The following is a 20,376-nucleotide window of genomic DNA, read 5'->3' as shown; positions in this document are numbered from 1 at the left end:
CAGAGACTGATGTGGGTGGATTTGTTTTGTGAGAGTGCAGGGAATTGGGTAAATCTTTACACACGAGCTTTGGAAAGAACTTTTAGAAGGATAAGGCCATAGGGCCTTCTGGGAAGAAGGATTTATGCATAATCATGGCACAATTTGGAACTGCCACAATGATAATTGCGGGTATTTATCATTCCCATCACTTTGTGTTAGTGTGCACACCACAAGGTGTTAGTGTGCACCCTGGAGTCTCTCTGACTGCTTCCTGTGAAGAGATAGGCATTATTGGGGTATAGGGCAGAACGGAATGGGATCCAAGAATCCCATTGGAATTTGTGAGGCAAAGATGTCACTCAGTAGTAGGATTTCTTTGTTAGTGAACACCTGTATTTTGGTTTGGACAAACCATGAGAGGAACTTGAAGTCAGTGGGAAAAATGCAAATAATTATTATAGCAATTAGGGGACCCATAATGGGCATTAAGATGAGGGCCCATATGTCTAGGGAGCCCCACCATGATGATCAGGAAGTAGATTTTGAAAAGTGATGTCTGTTTTATATATTAGCTGCCAATTTTTTGAGTTTTTACCTGGTCTTTACTATACCCAGTTCATTAACCAAATAGCAGCATTCTTCTCCCAACATGAAGAGGCATAGAACTCCCCTTTTTCTTCTGTGATAATATTGAGTTCCTTTCCTTACTAGAGAACTATCTTGTTCAGTGAGTTTTTATTTGACCTTCAAGTGAATTAACATTTTGGGAGACTGATTTTATCACTGTTCTCAAGTCATGTGATACCCAATAGTACTATATTAGACTGGTTTTTAATCTCTTTGCTACCAGATTGATGAAAGAAAATATATTTAACCCACTCATAATATGTACAATTGCCATTCATAGTGTGATAAAATAGGGCTTGTAGATGGTGTAGAATTTGTGATTGATTATGTAAAGTGACTTTTGGTGCTATCACAACCACTGTGGATGATTCCTACCATAGGGAGGTAAGACATGTGCAGCCCCCATGTCCATAAGCAAAAAATTTTCCACTTGAGGGACAGGTTGTTTGGCTATTTTTGTGTCTTTAGTATGTATATATTGTGGAAGGTTAGGTTTTTTACCTGAGGAACATTCTGTGAATTTTCAGGGTTGTATATATAAGTTATGTCTACAGGCCATATTTGTGATGGGGCAATTGTAAGTGGCTCCACCACTTTAGTTTGAGGTTTTTGTTGTAATAGACACTGGTTCATTTTATCAGAGATGTCATATGGAGATTCTTTGTTGATTGAGTAGACATAGCCAACAGCTAGTGTCTGAGAAATTTAAAGCATGTAAAAGTTGAAAAGAGTTTAAAAGTTGCTATGTGTGAGAGTTTGTGAGATATATGTCTCTTAAAAGTGGGGAGTGTGTTTAAGTGTTGAGATGTGAGGACTTGTGTAATGGAGAGCAGTTGTTTGTGGAGAGTTATAAATATGGGTTTAGAGGCAGACATGACATACAAACGAGAGCCCCATGTTTGCCTGCAAGGTAGTAGTCGAAATGTTTCTATATTTTTTATGTGAAAAGGTAAGACATTTGTCCCAAATATACATGTGGTAGTTGTTTATGCAGATATAGTCATCTTGATTTGGCCAAAATTGAAGATTATTACCCTATAGTCTCAAATCTTCAGTGGAGACAATGAAAACTGGAATGGTCAAAGTTTGGATTTTTAGGGAAGAGGAGCAATTGAGGGGGATAGGTTGCATACAGAGGTTGTCACCTTTAATCATTAGTGCATTCCAAGTGAAATCAAGTATTAGAGGTCCTAAAGTCTAATTTTCTTGAGTAATGGTTATGTGGGAAGGACCAACTACTCCCCCATGTTTGACATGTAGAATTGATATTTTGGGATGTCTGAGTGTTGTAAGGTGAGCTGAAGGAATGGATTGAGTTAAAGGGGGAAGCCTGTCATTTTGGCTAAGACAATTGAGGAATGTAACCAGTAAGATTATTAATATGAAAAGTGTAATAAATGTAAGTCTTTAGAGAAATTTTGGAGGGTAAAGTGTTAGAGCACCTGTGAGGGAGAGGAGACGTATAGAAACATATATAGGACAAAAACTAGGTAGAGTAGCAAAGCATCAGTATTTCTGTTGTGTTAACGGGAGACAGGTGGGAACTACTGGCTGTGAGGTGCACAAAGTCCCTTTACTGTGTTTGGGATTGAGGTTACTGGGCAGCGGTTGATATTTCTTCATGTGCATGATGTGAAAAGAGCATGGGAATCCCTCTACACTTACTGCAGTTGGAGTGACAATATACACCAGGTGAGGTTCATTTTACTTACACTGAGGAGTTGGAATTAAGCATGTGGGCTTAGGAATTTTAATACAGATTAAGTCTCTTTGAGATACAGAAGGATCTGGTGTGTGTCCCTCAGAGAGTTGAGGGAAACAAAGATCTGCACATTGTTGAAGGTGTCAGAGAAGCAAGAGAACCAGAATGTAATCAGCCAAAAGTGGAAGACTAGAAGGTCAAGGCCAGTTTTGTAAGACAAATGATATACTGTAGATAAATTCAAAGGGGTTTAACTAAGTAGGGGATCTGTAAAAAGCTTGGAGATTTGTAGGGGCTAGAGGTGGTAGGTGCTTCAGTCATATATAATGTCATTGTAGAATAAGTTTTGTTAGGTGCATTTTGATGAGCCCGTTTGTCTATTTGATTTTTCTTAAGAACCATACATGATATGTTTTATATAGCTTTTAGCAGATACTGAGAAATGCAGGCCAGGCTATTGTCAGATTGTATATTTTGTGGAAGTCCAAGCCTGGGAATAATAACCTGGAGTAGTACATATGTTAATAATTTTATCTCTTGATAGTTACAGTGCTTAGATCAAGGAAATGATTTTTGTCTTTTGTGAGGAAGATCCTGGAAGTAGTGGTTTGCCTCTATCACTTTTGACCTATTAACTGTAGAATATCACTTTTGGTGCAGTGGTGTTGGTTGAATGATCATCTGAAAACCAGGTATCAGTGGCAGTAGAGAGGAGAATCATGTATATGTGGGAAGTAAGTATGAGTTAACTGGAGAACATCTTTACAGTACTATAGAGAATGTATCTCCGTATTTGTTGGAGTGGGCAGTAGGGTGGCTGGATTGAAGGTGTTGCTGTTTGAGACTGTGATAATGGGAGTTTTATTAAATTTAGTTTTTTGTAGCTATGATAGGATCATTAGAGCTTGAAGTGTCTTGGGAGAAATTAGATTGACTCAATAGTGTGAATAGACTGTGACTGTCTGCCCTAATTTAACTTTTGCCTTCTTGTGTCAGGATGGCTGTTGATGCTATTGCCTGAAGTCAGGAAGGCCGTCCTCTAACAGTACATCTAAATGTTTTGAGGGGTAGGATATTGACTGGAATGAGGTTCTTTATTGTGTCCCAGTACTACCACTGCATAATCTTTTTCTGATTTAGTGGACAGAATAAAAAGAATATGAGGATTAGGAAGTGTAAGTGTAGGCTATCTAAGGAGAGCCTTTTAAGCTTTTGAAGGGAGTACTAATTATGATGGGGGGGTTGGAAGTAGGCCTTTTATATGCCTGGTATAGTGGTATGGGCAAGCAAAGTTGGCAATCCATAGGCAAAAATGTTTGATAGACCTAAGAATAGCTTTCATTGTTTGGTGACTCAAGTGTATACATCATGAAGGAGAGTCTTATGCTTATAGGTTATGGACCGTGTGATGAGAGTCAGCATGGAGCCTAAATGTTTGACATTTGGTGGTGTGATTTGAGCTTTGGAGCAAGAGAGCTTATATATTTCACTACAGAGAAAGTTGAGTAAAACAGCTGTGTGTTGTGTTGTGGCACAGGAAGAGGAGCAGAGATGAAGGTCATCTATGTATTAAATGAGTACATTAGGTTGTACATTTATGCTTTCAAGATCATTTTCTAAGGCTTGGGTAAAGAAGTGAAGGCTATTCAAAGATCCAATCCAAAAATGGGCATCTGACATGAATACACAATTCTCAGATAAAGAAATACAAATGGCAAATAAATACATGAATAAATGTTCATCATTATTAGCCATTAGGGAAATGAAAAATTCAAACCACACTGAGATTCCATCTCACTCCTGAAAGAATGGCCAGGATCAAGAAAACTACCAATAACAAATGCTGGAGAGGCTGTGGGGAAAAAGGAACTTTCCTGCACTGTTGGGAGTGTATACTGTGTATACTGGTGCAACCATTACAGAGATCAGTTTGGAGATTTCTGAAAAAGCTGGGATTGAAAGTCCCATTTGTTGCACCTATTCCATTTCTAGGCATATTCCCAGAAGAACTGAAAACATCATACCATTGTGATATATGTGCACCTATGTTTATGCCAGTACAATTTGTAAGAGCCAGATCTTGGAAACAACCGAAGTGTCCATCACCTGAGGAATGGATAAAAAAGATGTGATTTTTTATACAATGGAGTACTTCTCAGCTATAAAGAATGATCACATTAAGATATTTATAAATAAATGGGCACAGCTTGATACCATACTCATAAGTGAAATAAATCAAACGCACATGTATAAATGCTGAGGAGTTTCCCTAGTATAAGAAATAGTAAGAATACATAAAAATATGTGTAATCATGACTCTCCATTATATTGCTTTGAAGCCTTATAATTTTTTCATATATTAGTTGGAATGGTTTTATTCTGGGTTTACCTCTAAGCAAGGTAAACAATTAATCAGGGTGGAAATGTACACAATCAACCGCAGAAAGAAAAAATGTGATAAGTAAACTAATCTGTATCAGTTATAACCATTAACGTAAATGGCCTAAATTCACCAATTGAAAGATACAGACTGGCAGAATGGATCATGAATCAACATCCAACCATACGCTGCATAAAGGAAATCCATCTAACCCAAAAGGAAGCTCATAGACTGAAAGAAATGGACAGATTACTAGAAACATATGAAATACCAAAGCTGACTCAACAAGAAGTAAAACTTCTGAATAACCCAATTTCAATTAATGATATTGAAAATGTAATTAAATCTTTACCAAAAAAGAAAAGCCTAGTTACACAGACATTCACTGTGGAATTCTACAAGCAATCCAAAGATTTAATGCCCATAACCTTGAAACTCTTCAATGACACTGAAAGGGAAGCAATGTTCCCTAACTCATTCCTGGAAGAAAACATTATTCTAATTATAAAACCTATGAAAGATCCAAACAAAAAAGAGAACTACAGACCAATTTCCCTAATGAACATAGATGCAAAAATGCTCATTAAAGTTGGCTAAAAGAAGGCAGTAAATCAACAAGAATATTATAAACCATGACCAAGTGAGATTCATCCCAGGAATGAAGGAATGGTTCAACATATTCAAATCAAAAAATCTAATCCACCATATCAACAGAGTCAAACATAATAACTACATAATAATTTCTACAGATGGAGAAAAAGCTTTTGATATGGTCCAAAACTTATTTATGATAAAACCTTACAGAAAGATGGAATATAGTCTTTACCTCAATATGATAAAAGCCATATATGACAACTCAACAGCCAGCATCGTATTACATGGCTAGATATTAAAAGCCTTTATCCTAACATCATGAACAAGTCAAGGATGTCCATTAACACCACTGCTATTCCATATAGTGCTGTTTATACCAGTGAGAGCAATTAGACAGGAGAGAGAAATAAAAGGACTAAGGATATTAACAGAAGAAGTTAACTTATCACTATTTGTAGATGACATGACAGAAGACCCCTAAAACTCCATTCAAAAATTCCTAGGTATAATAAATAAATTCAGTAATGTAGCTGGATAAAAAGTAAACAATCAAAAATCAATAGCATTTCCATACACTAACAACAAACCAACAGAGAGAGAAATAAGAGAAGCCACACCCTTTATAATAGCATCCAACAAAAAATGAAATAGGGAAAAGACCTATTCAGGAAAATTATCATACCCTGGAAAAAGAAATCAAAAAGGACCTCCAAAAATGGAAAGAAATTCCTGTTCATGGGTAGGAAGAATAGACATTGTGAAAATGTCCATTCTCCAAAAATTATTACACAGACTTAATGCAATTCTAATCAAAATTCCACTAGTATACTGCAGAGATCTACAGAAATCACTCCTAAACTTCATCTGGAACCAGATGAGAACTAAACAAGCTAAGACATTTCTAAGCAACAAAGACAAGGCAGGAGACATCACAATCCCTGACCTGAAATTATACTACAAAGGTACTGTAATAAAATCAGTACGGTACTAGAATAAAAAGCCCTGAAGATCAATGGAATAGAGTAGAAGATACAACTACAATAACATTCATATTCAGCCACATTATCTTTGATAAAGGGGCCAAACATATCCACTGGAAGATAGACTCTTTAATAAATGTTGATGGAAAATGGGCTCTCCATATGAGTAAAACTAAAATTAGAACCATGCCTATCACCGTGTACTAAAGTCAAAATGGATCAAAGATCTAAATATTAAAACAGATACATTAAATTTGTTGGAAGACAAATTAGGTAGAAATCTTAAAGACACAGGGATATGTAGTGAATTCATAAACAAGAATCAAACTGCACACAGAATACCTCACAAAATCATTAATGGGGATTTCATACTGAAAGAAATCTCCACATGGCCAAAAGAAAACCCACAAAATGGAAAACAATCCTAGTGAATGATCCCTCAGACAAAGGACTTCTGTCTAGAACATATAAAGAATTTTTAAAAAATGAGATCCCCAAAATTCAAAGACCCGTTCCAAAAATGGGCATCTGAAATGAATACACAGTTCTCAGATGAAGAAATTCAAATGACAAATTAATACATAAGAAATGTCAAGCATCACTGTTCCTTAAAAAACACAAAGGTTCCATCTCACTGCAGAAAGAATGGCCAGGATTAAGAAAACTACGAACAAAAACTGCTGGAGAGGTTGAGTGTAAAAAGGAACTCCTCTGCACTGTTTTTGGGAGTGTACAGTGGTGCAACTACTGTGGAGGTCAGTTTGGAGGTTCCTCAAAAACTTGGGTTAGGAAGTCCCATTTGACCCAGCTCTCCCACTTCTGGGCATATTCCCAGAACAACTGACAACATTATACCACAATTGTATATGTGCATCCAAGTTTATAGCAACACAATTTGTAATAGCCACGTCTTGGAAACAATCTAAATGCCCATCAACTGAGGAATGGATTAATGATGTGAAATTTTATAAAATGGAGTACTACTCTGCTATAAAGAATGATAACATTGAAAAGTTCATAAGTAAACAGATGCAAGTAGAGGCCATACTCATAAGAGAAATAAATCAAAGTCACATATCTAAATACCTTAGTCTCCCTAGTGTAAGAAATGTTAAGAGTATATAAAATACAAAAATCGGAATGATCACAATGAAAGGAAAACAATATGCTTAAAGGGGAAAATAATGAAAAAGTAAAGAGAAACACTTACGATAGCTTACATGACTGCGCTGCAAACACCATAAGTTCTTGGAACAAAATAGTTAACATTCATAGGAATTGGAGATTTGTACATATTATTGTATAGCTATCTAAGGAACTCTTGAAGATCATCATGTTAAATAAAAACCCTAGTTTTGCCCATAACACCTTGTTTTTAAGGCCTATACTTGTCAGTGTTCTGGGCTCTTTCCTATTGTTTATATGTCTTTTTCATTTCATGTTATTTTGTGAATTTGTTTTGTAGTGTCTGGGTTTGTTTTGCTTTCCCTGTAATACAGAAAAGATAGGTATATGTGTAGAGACTCATGCGTACATACAACTTCTAAAAACCTGATGAAAATCGTTAATATAATGCACGATGAAATGAAAGAGCTACTTTGAAGAGACACTAAGATACCCAGTGCTGATTCTATAGCATCATGATGTGAAATCCAGGAATACTATTACCTTTTGTTCAGACTGATTTTATTCTGTTTTATTTCATTTAATTTCAACATACATGAAAGTATGAACATCTATTTTGAAAAGAATGAGAGACATTATCGCAGCCATTATTGACTTCCTGATTTTTTGGTCTTGAAGACCTAAAATACTTTCATCATCGGGTTCTGATCCGTTTCATACTATTTTGTTTTGTATGAGTTCATTCTATGTGAAAATCTGGACAAATATTTGGAAGAATATAAGAGACAATATTATAGACAGTGAAGATCTCCAGTTGTCCTGCTTTGGAATCTGTGTTTCTTACATTGTTACTTTGTGATCTGTTCTTTCTGTTTAATTTTACCCTCTTTAAAAATTAAAAAAAAAAAAAAAAAAAAAAAAAAAAAAAACTAGATGATTAACCTTAACAATCGATGAAAAATATCATCATAGTAATGTATCCTAAAATGGTCAAGAACACAGGATAAATAAAAATTTCAGACATTTCTGTTTTTAATAAGTTGATTGATGTATGTGAGGAGTTTCATTTTTCTTGGTGCCAGTATTTTAGCTTCCTATGTAAAAACAATAATTACCAAAAATATTTTGGCATCAGTGCATTAGGGAATAGAATAAAGGCATTAATCTCATAATATTCAGTAGTGACCATGCTCCTGAGAAAAGTTCCACAGATGATGAGCATTCCATTCAAAGTGTTGTTATGGTTGATATAACATAATATACATATTCTGGACAGATGACTGTAAATAATGATTTCCTATAAAGACAAGTTATGGTCATGTGGTGAAATGGGACATTGAGATGAATCTTGCTAAAGTTCCCCCCTCTTCCCCTGTAGCTATATGTTGCTGTTTTGCTAGAGGTAAGATTTACAACTATGTACCGTGAAGAATTTGTGTCATCTTGTTCTTACAGGATTCATAAGTTCTGTCTCATTTCAACGTTGTTATAAACTTCTCTGATTGTTTCCATGTCCTTGATTGCCCCAGTCAGTTTTCAAAGTCCAATACCTTAGTTCTGATATCTTGAATTCTCCAACAGTGGGGTTCTGGCAATGAAAAATACTGAGCAGTATGGTTTATGTTTGGTATCTATGTTTAAGAAACTACCAGTGAAACAAATTAAGCCATTGCAATGTAAACAGAAGATTTACAAGAAAAAATAAAACTTCATGGAAATGAATGCATTGAAATAAAAGTACGCAATATATGTACATGATGCAGTATACAGTACTGATGGTATACAAGCAGGAACCCTGTCATATAAAAAACAAAATTTGCTAATCTACAAGTTGTGTGAACATGACTAACTGTGTCAAAAACTCACGTTGACAAATCTTTGAAAATAGATATCAATAGAAAATATAGCATCAAATTAAAAATATCATTTTTTACATAGAATATAGAAAACCCACACAGTAATTGAAAAGCAAAATAGTGCAAAACTCTAATAGCAAAAGTTACAAAATTAAGATATTTAATAGCCTATTCTTCCCAAACTTGAGGATAAAATGAAAACAGCACAAATTCTAATGGTACTTGAAAGGAAAAAAATAGTTTCATCAACCATGCTTAATTAAGACATTATGGATTAAGCACAGACACTCAGATAAAAATTCCTCATTGTGGCAACTCAATATTTTTAAACACTGTACATTAATAATGTACATATGTGATGCATTATAAACCACATAATGTATGTATTTGTTCCAAATAAATCACCTGGAATTTGATTTATTTGGAACATATCTAAGGCAACACTGACATAAAATACTATGGTATTATTTCTACAGAATTTCACCAACTGAAACATCTTAACAGGGTTTTAAAATAGTCTTACACATATAGTTTCTTCCTAGTGATCCTTTTGGATTTGATATAAAATATATATGGTAATGGACTTGTGTGCACTGAATCTTTTTCCACATTGTTTATGGACATAGGGTTTCTCCCTAATGAGTTTTAATGTCTGTTTAATGAAAAAATCATTTTCTACACTGCTTGCATACATAGGGTTTTTACACTGTGGCTTATTTCATTTATTTTACAATAATTATGTGTACTGAAAGACTTAAAAAATTGCACACGTGTAGTTTCTTTTCGTTTTGAGGTTTTTTTTGTGTCTCTGACAATGACTCTTTCTGCTGAAACCTTCCCCACATTCCTTACATACATAGGATTTCTCTGCAGTATGAATTCTTTCATATTAATATTTATGTGTGATCAATGGTTTTCCACACTGCTTACATATATAATCTTTCTCTCCAGTATAACATCTTTCATGTAGTTTACAATTTCTGTGTACTGAAAGCTTTCCCACATTGCTTACATACATAAAGTTTCTCTCTAGTGTGAGATCTTTCATGTAGTTTACAATAACCCTGTACTGAAAACTTTTCCATATTGCTTACATACATAAGCTTTCTCACCAGTGAGATCTTTCATGTAGTTTACAATACTCCTGTGTATGAAAGCTTTGCCTCAATGCTTATGTATATAAGGTTTGTCACCAGTGTGTGTTCTTTCATGTCTTTTACAACTCTTCTGTCTATTGAAAGCTTTCCCACATTGATTACATACATATGGTTTCTCTCCAGTGTGAGATATTTCATGTAGTTTACAACACCCCTGTGTACTGAAAGCTTTCCCACATTGCTTACATACATAAGGTTTCTCACCAGTGTGACATATGTCATGTGCTTTACAATTTGACTTTGTAGTGAAAGCTTTCCCACATTGCTTACATACATAAGGTTTCTCTCCAGTGTGAGAGATTTCATGTACTTTACAATACGCCTGTGTACTGAAAGCTTTTCCACATTGCTTACATACATAAGGTTTCTTTTCAGTGTGAGATCTTTCATGTAGTTTACAATACCACTGTGTACTGAAAGCTTTTCCACACTGCTTACATACATATGCTTTATCACCAGTGTGAGATGTTTCATGTCTTTTATAACTACTGTGTGTACTGAAAGCTTTCCCACATTGCTTACATACATAAGGTTTCTCACCAGTGTGACATCTGTCATGTACTTTAAAACTTGCCTGTGTAGTGAAAGCTTTCCCACATTGCTTACATACATAAGGTTTCTCTCCAGTGTGAGTTCTTTCATGTAGTTTACAATTACTCTGTTTGCTGAAAGCTTTCCCACATTGCATACATACATAAGGTTTCTCACCAGTGTGACATCTGTTATGTACTTTAAAATTTGCCTGTGTAGTGAAAGCTTTCCCACATTGCTTACATACATAAGATTTCTTGCATACATAAGGTCTCCCACCAGTGTGAGTTATTTCATGTCTTTTACAACTGCTCTTTATACTGAAAGCTTTTCCACATTGCTTACATATATAAGGATTCTCACCAGTATGAGATCTTTCGTGTAGTTTACAATAATACTGTGTAGTGAAAGCTTTCCCACATTGCTTACATATATATGGATTCGCACCAGTGTGAGTTCTTTCATGCTTTTGATAATAACAACTTTTCCTGAACCCTTTCCCACATTGCTTACATACATACTTTTTCTCCTCTATCTCAATTCTTTCCTGTTGTTGAGAAATAGTATGTGTGCTGACAGCTTTCCCATATTGCTTACATGCAGAGGGTGCACCCCAACTGTGATTTGTCTGATAGATCTGAACATCACTGGGCCTCCTGGAGGCATTCATAATTTTTGGACATGCAAATATCTTGTCTCTAAGATGAGTTCTTTCACTAAGACCAGAGGAGGATTTCTCACACTGATCATGTTCACGTGGTTTCTTGCCAGCTTCTGTTCTTGCAGGATTCTGAAAGGACTGCAAATCATCACAGTATTTTCTACTTTCATTACATTTAAACAGCTTCCCTTTGAGTTCAAAATATTCATCTGTCTTTACTGAGGTGTGAGCTATGATGGGCATGTTTAGTGAAAAAGGCCCAATCAAAAGCTTTCTGCAAGTAAGACTTTCAATTGGTTTTAAACCACATGGTTTCATATGCACATTAGCATCGTGAGAGCAAAGAAAGCATTCTTTGTGCTGATTCCAACCTTTATATAGATGGTATTTCTCAACATCTTCATTTCTGTAAAAATAAAAAAAAAAACAAATAAAACACCTCTCCATATCAATGACTTAATAGAGATTAATTGATGCCTGCTAAGAATTTTGATAATGAATTAAAAGAATACATATGAGGGATCTTTTGAGAAAGCTTTTCCCTAAAGACTGTTATATTTTTGGAAATTTTTCAGTTGGTATATTTTATAAGAGTAATTTTAGTTTTATTTTGAGTTACATATATATGCATAACACATGTTGATTAATTTTAACACCATTTCCTATTTACTCTTTCTGTTCTACTTTTATCCCATTTGTCTTTCCCATCTCTAAAATATCACTTTCCTTTATCCATTACCTCTCATTCACAGCTACACAAAACACCTAATAACAACGTCATACATGTTCATGATGTTGACAATAAAGCAACATTTTTTTGTATTACACGTGAGATAGTGTCACTTGTATGATTTTACTTATAAATCCATTTCTTATGTTGGAATATTTTTGTGTTTACTTTTCAGACTATACATACTCAAGCTGCATATAGTTTTGGAGAGTATTTGTGAAATTAAAGAAATTTAAAAATGGTGTTGGTTTTTTTTTTATTTTAGTCCTTTTCCTTATGTAGTGTCTTAAGGCTTATACATTTTTCTTAAAAGGACAAATTACCTTAGATTTCTACAGAGGTTACTGCACTCTTCTTCCACTTTCTGGTTACCCAAGAGTCTTCCTGAATTACAGACACAGAAGTATAAGTGGTCACTACATTATTACATAAAAATTAACACATGCCAATTAGATTCATGATATAATATAAGCAGGCCAAATTAATTTTTCTAATTGTTTTCACATTCTATTTAATGAAACTGCACTGAAGAGCAAAAAGCCATCTCCTCTAAGTGTATCAATAAGAACGAGATTTCATTCTTACCTATAGTCATGATGCTCTGAAAGGTTTCCTCCATCACATCTCTGTAGAGCTGCTTTTGGGATGCACTCAGCAAAGTCCACTCCGCACTGGTGAAGGTCACAGTCACATCCTCAAACGTCACTGATTCCTAGAGGATCATACATATATTTGAGCAAAGTGTGGTGATACATGTCTGTAATCCCAGCACTCAGGAGGCTGAGGCAAAAAGACAGTCATGACTACAAAACCATTGTGAGCTACAGAGTGAGTTCAACATCTGCATGATTTACATTGTGAGACTCTGACTGAAAAGAAATGAAACAGAGTAACAAAAAAAAGCTGCTTCATGGTTGCTTTTTGACAAAAAGGAGTGTATATAACTGCAGTTTGTGCAGTTATCATAGTGTTAGATTCTGCACTCCAGTAAAAGCTATACAACACACAACTTATCTCTAATTCAGATACTTATTGAGAGAAAGAAGCCAGCAAGCATGCCTTTCAAAATGGTCACTGCATATTCCCAACAGTAAAAATTACAAGATTTTGGACACAAAATGTATAATATATTATGCTGAATTTAACTGAGCAATATTATGATCATATATTTTTATACACAACAGGCATTTTTCATAGGGAAATTTCTTGCTCAGAAAATGTTATTGCCTGTCACCACCATCCACTGCTTTCCCATGCTGTATGTACTTTCACGTGCTCTTCTAATAACAGAACACCATTCTCCACTTAATTACTGATATGTCTGCAGACCTACAAGTGGCTCTTTTCACCTGCTTTTATACTGCTTCTACACTTTGTCCTACCTCATTCAGTGTGTCAGGTTTTTATTTTTGAATCAGGTTTTTCCCTTATACATAAGACTGGGCTTGAACTGATTGTGTAGCCCAGGGTGAAACTGAACATCCAAGAATCCTCTGATATCAACCTCCTGAGTACTAGCAATACACTCATCTGGCACCACACCCAGCTAGAATTTTCATTTTTTGAAATAATATCTACAAATCATTCATGCACCATCGCAATTATGCGAGAGAACTTGCTTTTTCTACCTTTCCATGCATACACAAAGCATATGCAGATGCCCTACCTCAAGGAGATTCAGTTTGTATTTATATTAACCCCTAATGCTTTTGACATTTTTTTCACCCTTCTTTTTTCCAGTGAAAACATTACTCCAGAAGAGATCGGGCGTGTTCAGGGTGGTATGGCCGTAGAGGGAAAAATTTAAAAAATTAGGATATATAATAGTAACTCTTTTCGATCTCCTATTAACTTGTTTTGAAGTCCTGTAATACTCCCACGATCTTGTTTTGACTGATTAGACTCTGTTCCATTCTGTGCGATAGTAGCAAGTCTGAGGGTATAGGCAACTAATTTGAAGGCAATAAGATTCACAAAGATGCCCATTCTGGTTTGACTATTGTCTCCTTTGGAAGTCCTGTAATGTTCACAATGCCTAAGTTTTATTGGTCTTGTTCTCCACTGTTTTGTCCAACTTTATAATATCTAATGAGATAGACAATTCCTTTTAAGGAAACAAGAGACAATGTTGATAACCATTGTTAATAACCTTGTACTCTGTTCTACATCATGTGCTATGTCTATCCTTGGTTTTGACTGAGAGCTTTGTTTTGCCATATTTGACTTTATTCTCTCCCCCCCCAAAAAAGTAATAAGAACTAAGGAGTAATAAAATCCAAAATGTGTAAATTTTGTTGTAAAAAAGAGAGGGGAAAAAAGAGCTCTAACGGATGTAACAGCAAGTGTGTTTAGGGGTGTTAAATAGCTGACTATATTAATGTTTTTGGATCATTGAACACAGCTGTTTGCAGTCTCTCTGTTTGAATGTCCACTTTGTAATCTTTGATACTGTGATTTGAGCAACTATTTCTAAGATGATAATATGTAATCTATTAACAGGTGATTTCTTACTTTTTTTTTATAGTTCTGTATTACATGTACCCTTACACCACTTTGTTTTGTTTTGTGTTTTTCTCTTTTTCCTTTTAAAGAAAATTAAAAAAAAAAAAAAAGCAAATAGCCTTGCTTCAGAGAAATTGTACACAACATAGGAAGAGCCAGGGACCCTACTACTCACTTTTACAGAAGAAACCAGGAACATGAGAAAAGGAAGAAACAAAAGGCAGTCTCTGGCCTCCCACCGAAGCAGTACTGGTCAAGGAGATGTAAACACAGAAGAGACAGGGAGTAACACTCCTGAAGTTTCTGAAGTAGCAATAACTGAATAAACAATCAACTTCAAGAGACTAAAAAATAAATTAGAACAGAAATACTATCACAAGGAAAGAAGAAATGAGAAATGTAATAAGAAATACTAAACACATCTAAAGAAGACACAGATGCAAGAGTAGAGGAGAATAGGAAAATGAGGGAAAACTTCAATGAAGAATAAAAAAAAAGACAGGATACATGAAACAGATTCAAAGAGATAATCAGAAAATTAAAAGTTGGCAAATTGCCTGAAAGTAACTAAAAATAGACTATCAAACCCTGAAGACAGATTTTCAGCTTGTAATCTTGAAAGGAAAGATCTTTTCAAAATAACAAAGAATCAGGAAGTAGCAATACAAAGGCTACAGGATGACACAAAGATGTATAATTTAAGAAAAAATGTGAAGGAAAATGCAGGTGTGCACACAAATGAAATACAAATCCTTTTTACACCAATAATTAAAGGAAACTACTCAAGTATAGGAAAAGGAAATGATATTCAAATAAGTGAGACATACAAAACTCCAGCAAACTATAACCTAAAGAAATCTATACCCAGATATACAATAATCAAGATTCCAGAAATTCAACACAAGAACACAATATTAAAAGCCATCAGAAAAAAAGAAACAGATCATATAAAAAGGAAAACCCGTAGGAATTATGATAGACTTCTCAACACATACCATCAAATCAAGAAGACCTGGGAATAAAGTATTCTAAGTCCTGAAAGAAAATAATGTCCAACCCAGGTGGATGTACCCTGCAAAATTATCTTTCAAAATTAATGGAGAAACAAGATACTCCCACAACAAAGAATAACTAAAAGAATTCATGACCAACAAACCAATCCTACAAAAAATAATGAAGGACATTCATTCTAGAGAGAGAAAAAATAGGCCAGGAATTCAGGAACAGTGATGAGTGTACTCACTGAATGGACAGACAGTGGAATATATGGAAAAAGTAGACAACCATTGGCAGAAAAACAGCATGCCAGAGATGAGGCAAAAAAGGTTGCCCTTAATTACTAATATAGATGGCCTCAATTCACCAATAAAAACAAACCCAGGCATAGCAGATCTGGAGACATGACACATCAATGTGCTTTATATAAGAAATACACTTACCAAAAAAGGGAGTTTTAGACTGAAAGTTTAAGATGACAAATGTTTATACAATGTAAAACTATTCAGCCATAAAGAAAGATAACCTTGTGGCTCTTGTAAGTAAATGGATACAACTTGGGATCATGATCAGTGGTAAAAAGTTTTGTAATCACTTAGGTAAATAGTAGGTTACATCCCTCATACAAAAATTAAAGGTGTTAGTGGAATCCAAAATGAATAATACACCCTGTGAAATTGGAAGGGAAGGAATTGTCTAAAAATGGAAGGCAGTATTCACTGTTAATCCAGTATCATGATCTGAAACATATTGTTTTCATTGCTCAGTTTAATTTGGTTTTATTTTGTTTCAGTTTGCTACTTTTATTAGATTTGATAGCATGGATAGCTGTTCCATAGATAGCGGGATAGATTATGATAACCATTTTTGATTTCTTATCAGCTTCATTTGAAAACCTGCATTGCTTTCATTGTTTTGCGTTGATTGATTTTACTCTATTCTGTTTTATTTGATAGTACCAAGCATAGGCAACTACTTTGAAGACAAGATACACTATGATACCATCTTTATTTGACTATCTTCTTTGAAGTCCTATAATGTCTCCTTTGTTTTGTTTTAATTGGTTTTGTTCTGTATTGTTTTGTTTGATTTATTATGCTTGATGATACAGGCAATTCTTCAAAAGACAAAAAGAGGCATTACAGTAGCCATTATAGATCAGCTTGTTTTTCATTTTAAAGTCATGTACTATGTCCATTCTATTATTTTGATTGACCCTATTTTATTTTGTCTCATTTCCTTTTATTCTCTTCAAAAGAAAAAATGAAGAATTTTCAGTCCATAGCTTGCTAAATCCAAGGAATGGTGGCTGGATAGAAGGGAATGGAAAACAGGATACTTGTGCATGGCATGGCACAGGAAAGGAAAAGGTCATCAAAGGAGCAGGAGAGATATATGTACACTCATATAGTTCATATCCACAGTGAATCACCTCTTTCTGTTACCTCCTAAAATCATACACAGCTATGGAATAATCAAAGATCATATATCCATGACATCCAAGATTTGGTCACCTCCCAAAATTCCCATCTGTGAGTGCATGGGATTTTCATAGAACAGCTATATGCCAGTATAAAGACACAATACAATCATGATTACAAGTGCAAGGGCACAGACTTTAACACAGGGAATGCAAAGTTAAAGACAGTGGGCTGAATCCATAACCATCAATATGGTTGACTGTATGAAAACGTGCAGAATATGCAATTAGTGTATGCCACACATGTGACACAGTTGTAAGAGTAGAGCAGGTTATATTATCACACTGAACACAATTTCTGAGGTACAAAAACTATACAGTAGGCACAAAATGTGTGTAGCATACATTTACTCTACACAGTGCTTTCATTAGCAGTGTGAACATGAACATCAGCAAGTGTAGCACCAGGAACACTGGCTGGAGCTGCCACAAGAAAGCCAAAGAAAATTAACTGTGGTTGGGTATAGTATGTCTAAACAAGTGTGACTGTGGTGGTTGCTGAGATCTAAAATGGAATGAAGAAGCACAAGTGAGAACTTTGGCTGCTGGGTCAGCTCGAATGGCATCCTAGCATAAGGTGTTACAACTTAAGAGTCTTTCAAAACATCTATTTAAAAATAAATTTCCTAACATTTCCCATGGCAATAGAGGATATTAAAACTGAAGCCTACATTTAGCAACTAGGTGTATTTTATTAATAGGGAAATGAAGTTTTAGGTCATTCCCAATAGGAATTGATGAACAGGGATGATAAATACCACAGTGCACATATTCCAGGAATATCTGAAAACATTTATAAAATGCATTGCAAAAAAGTCTGTCTTATCTCAGTAATTTAGAATGCAGACATTTACATTTTTAAATTCTCATTTTTTGTTACTCACTAAAAACAGCAAGCTTCTTATAGTGTAGGAAATGTAAACATTTAGGAAAGATACTACACATTTTCAAATGCTGTTCATCAAAGATAAGCATGTCTCACTATTAGAAACTTATCTTAATATTAATTATAAAAAACAACAAACAAAACCCTCATCTGATTATTTGAATATTAGTATAAACGTTATTTTCTATAATTCAATTTCTATTCATTATTTCTGCAAGGTTTCTACAGAAGAGAATCTTAAATGAAATGTCCTAACCAGATAAAGTACAAAGATCCTATAACAAACACATGGTCTCCAAACCTGAAATTAGGACCTTCTCCAGACTGGGAACCCAGAAACTCAGCTGGTGGCGGTGGTGAGTCCCTGTGCCATCCAGAGCCCGGGAGACTGTGTTAAGATCACTGCTCCCAGAGCTCAAGGGCCTGCCCAGAGTCCAGGCACACTAGGCTGCACTCACCTGGCACGTTTCAGGCCTGAACAGGACACGCCCAGCAACCTTTCTCTGGAACCAGGAACTGAGAAACTCAGCTGTTGGCTGGGGTGAGTCCACGTGCCATCCCGAGCCCAGGACACTGTGTTAAGATCATTGCTCCGAGAGCTCAAGGATTCGCCCATAGCCTACCCACACTAGACTGGCCTTGGGAGGTTTTGTACTCTGAGTAGATTACCCCCAGTGGCCTTTTTCAATTACAGGAGTTGAGAGCAGGTGAAGTGAGCTTCAGGGAATTGGTCTTTGCCCAGGGAGAGCTTTAGCCCATCATCCACAATGGGTAGGTGCCTGCCCTGCTACCTGGAACACTGAAGGTAGCACAGGAGGGCATGAGGGCCTGACCGGACCATGCTCAGCAACCTCCTTTCAGTCCTAGGGCCTAGGGCATAGGAGACAACGTCCAGCACATCCAGGGGAAGCCTTAGAAAAAAACGTGAAACACAGAAATATAGGAAAATGGCAAAACAGAAGTCCAAAATGCAATTGAAAACCTCTAGCCCATCCCAAGAAAGCCTACAAGCCATGTACATAGAAGAAAATATATGCCATATGCCTGAAATGCCTGTAATAGCAACTGAAATAAAGCAACTCCAGGAATCTTTAAAGGAATTCAAACTAGAAATAATCTCCCAGTTAGAAGAAATGATAAAAGTAATGAAAGAGATGCTGAACACATCTAAAGAAGACACAGTTAAAAAATTAGAGGAACACAACAAAAAGATAGAATCCTTGGATGAACAATTTAAGAAACAAACCCAATACATGAAGCAGATTCAAAGTCATATACAGGAAATCAAAAATTCCATCGAAAGTTTTCAAAACCGACTGAAAGAAAGTAAAGAAAAATTTCAGACCTCAAAGACAAGATGGCAGCTAGTGAGCAGGAAAGGCAAGATCTTTTAAAAATAACAAGAAATCAGGAAATAACAATTTGACAGCTGTAAGATGCTTCAAAGAAAAACAACGTAAGATTAACAGGAATAAATGAAAAAGAAGGAAACAACACAAATGATATCAAAAGGCTATTCAAAGAATTCATAGCTGAAAATTTCCCAAACATGAGAATAGAAACTGAAATTAAGATTAGTGCAGCATGTAGAACTCCAAATAGGCATAACAAAAATAAAACTACACACAGGCATATAAAAATCACCATCCCAAAAATCCAACATAAGAATAAAATACTAAAAGCTATCAGAGACAAAAGACAGATCACATATAAAGAAAAGTCTATCAGAATCACAGCAGACTTTTCAACACAAACAATGGAGTCAAGAAGAGTATGAAGTGAAGTATTCCAGATCCTAAAGGAAAATCATTTCCAACCTAGACTGATGAACCCTAAAACACTGTCCTTCAAAACTGATGGAGAAATAAGATACTTCTATGACAAAGAACAGCTGAAGAACGGAATGATTAGTAAGCCAATTCTGCAAATAATACTGAAAGAAATTTTAGATACACATAGGATAAAACACTAAGCAAGGCAGACAGTTAAACAGAATGGAAAGATAAAGATGCAACAGCAGAAAGATAAAACGTAAAAAATAAACCAATATGTAACAGTTAAAACCATTAATGTAAAAGGTATCAGTTCACCAATTAAAAGAAACAGACTGGCAGAATAGATCAAGAAACAACATCCAACCATATGCTGTCTGCAAGAAATCTATTTAACCCAAAAGGAAACTCACAC

General features: G+C 35.3%; 1 protein-coding gene across 1 annotated transcript in view; it reads right to left on the bottom strand.

Annotated features, from left to right (window-relative positions):
• Positions 1-7,934: 7,934 nt before the first annotated feature.
• LOC134472449 (zinc finger protein 124-like) overlaps positions 7,935-20,376 on the bottom strand; it is a 75,425-nt gene continuing 62,983 nt past the window's right edge. Inside the window, exons 2-5 of the mRNA XM_063233847.1 lie at positions 12,911-13,037; positions 12,649-12,709; positions 11,967-12,001; positions 7,935-8,978 (exon numbers count right to left, since the gene is read on the bottom strand). Coding sequence (XP_063089917.1) covers positions 8,920-8,978; positions 11,967-12,001; positions 12,649-12,709; positions 12,911-13,037 — 282 coding nt within the window. The 3' untranslated portion in view covers positions 7,935-8,919. The remainder of the gene's footprint in view (positions 8,979-11,966; positions 12,002-12,648; positions 12,710-12,910; positions 13,038-20,376) is intronic.

The sequence above is a fragment of the Cavia porcellus genome, unplaced genomic scaffold, assembly GCF_034190915.1.
Source record: "Cavia porcellus strain 051 isolate PalLab524CR breed Dunkin Hartley unplaced genomic scaffold, mCavPor4.1 scaffold_23, whole genome shotgun sequence".
Classification (NCBI taxonomy): domain Eukaryota; kingdom Metazoa; phylum Chordata; class Mammalia; order Rodentia; family Caviidae; genus Cavia; species Cavia porcellus.
The sequence above is the reverse complement of the archived record's forward strand: the minus strand, read 5'-3'. Positions and strand labels throughout refer to the sequence as shown.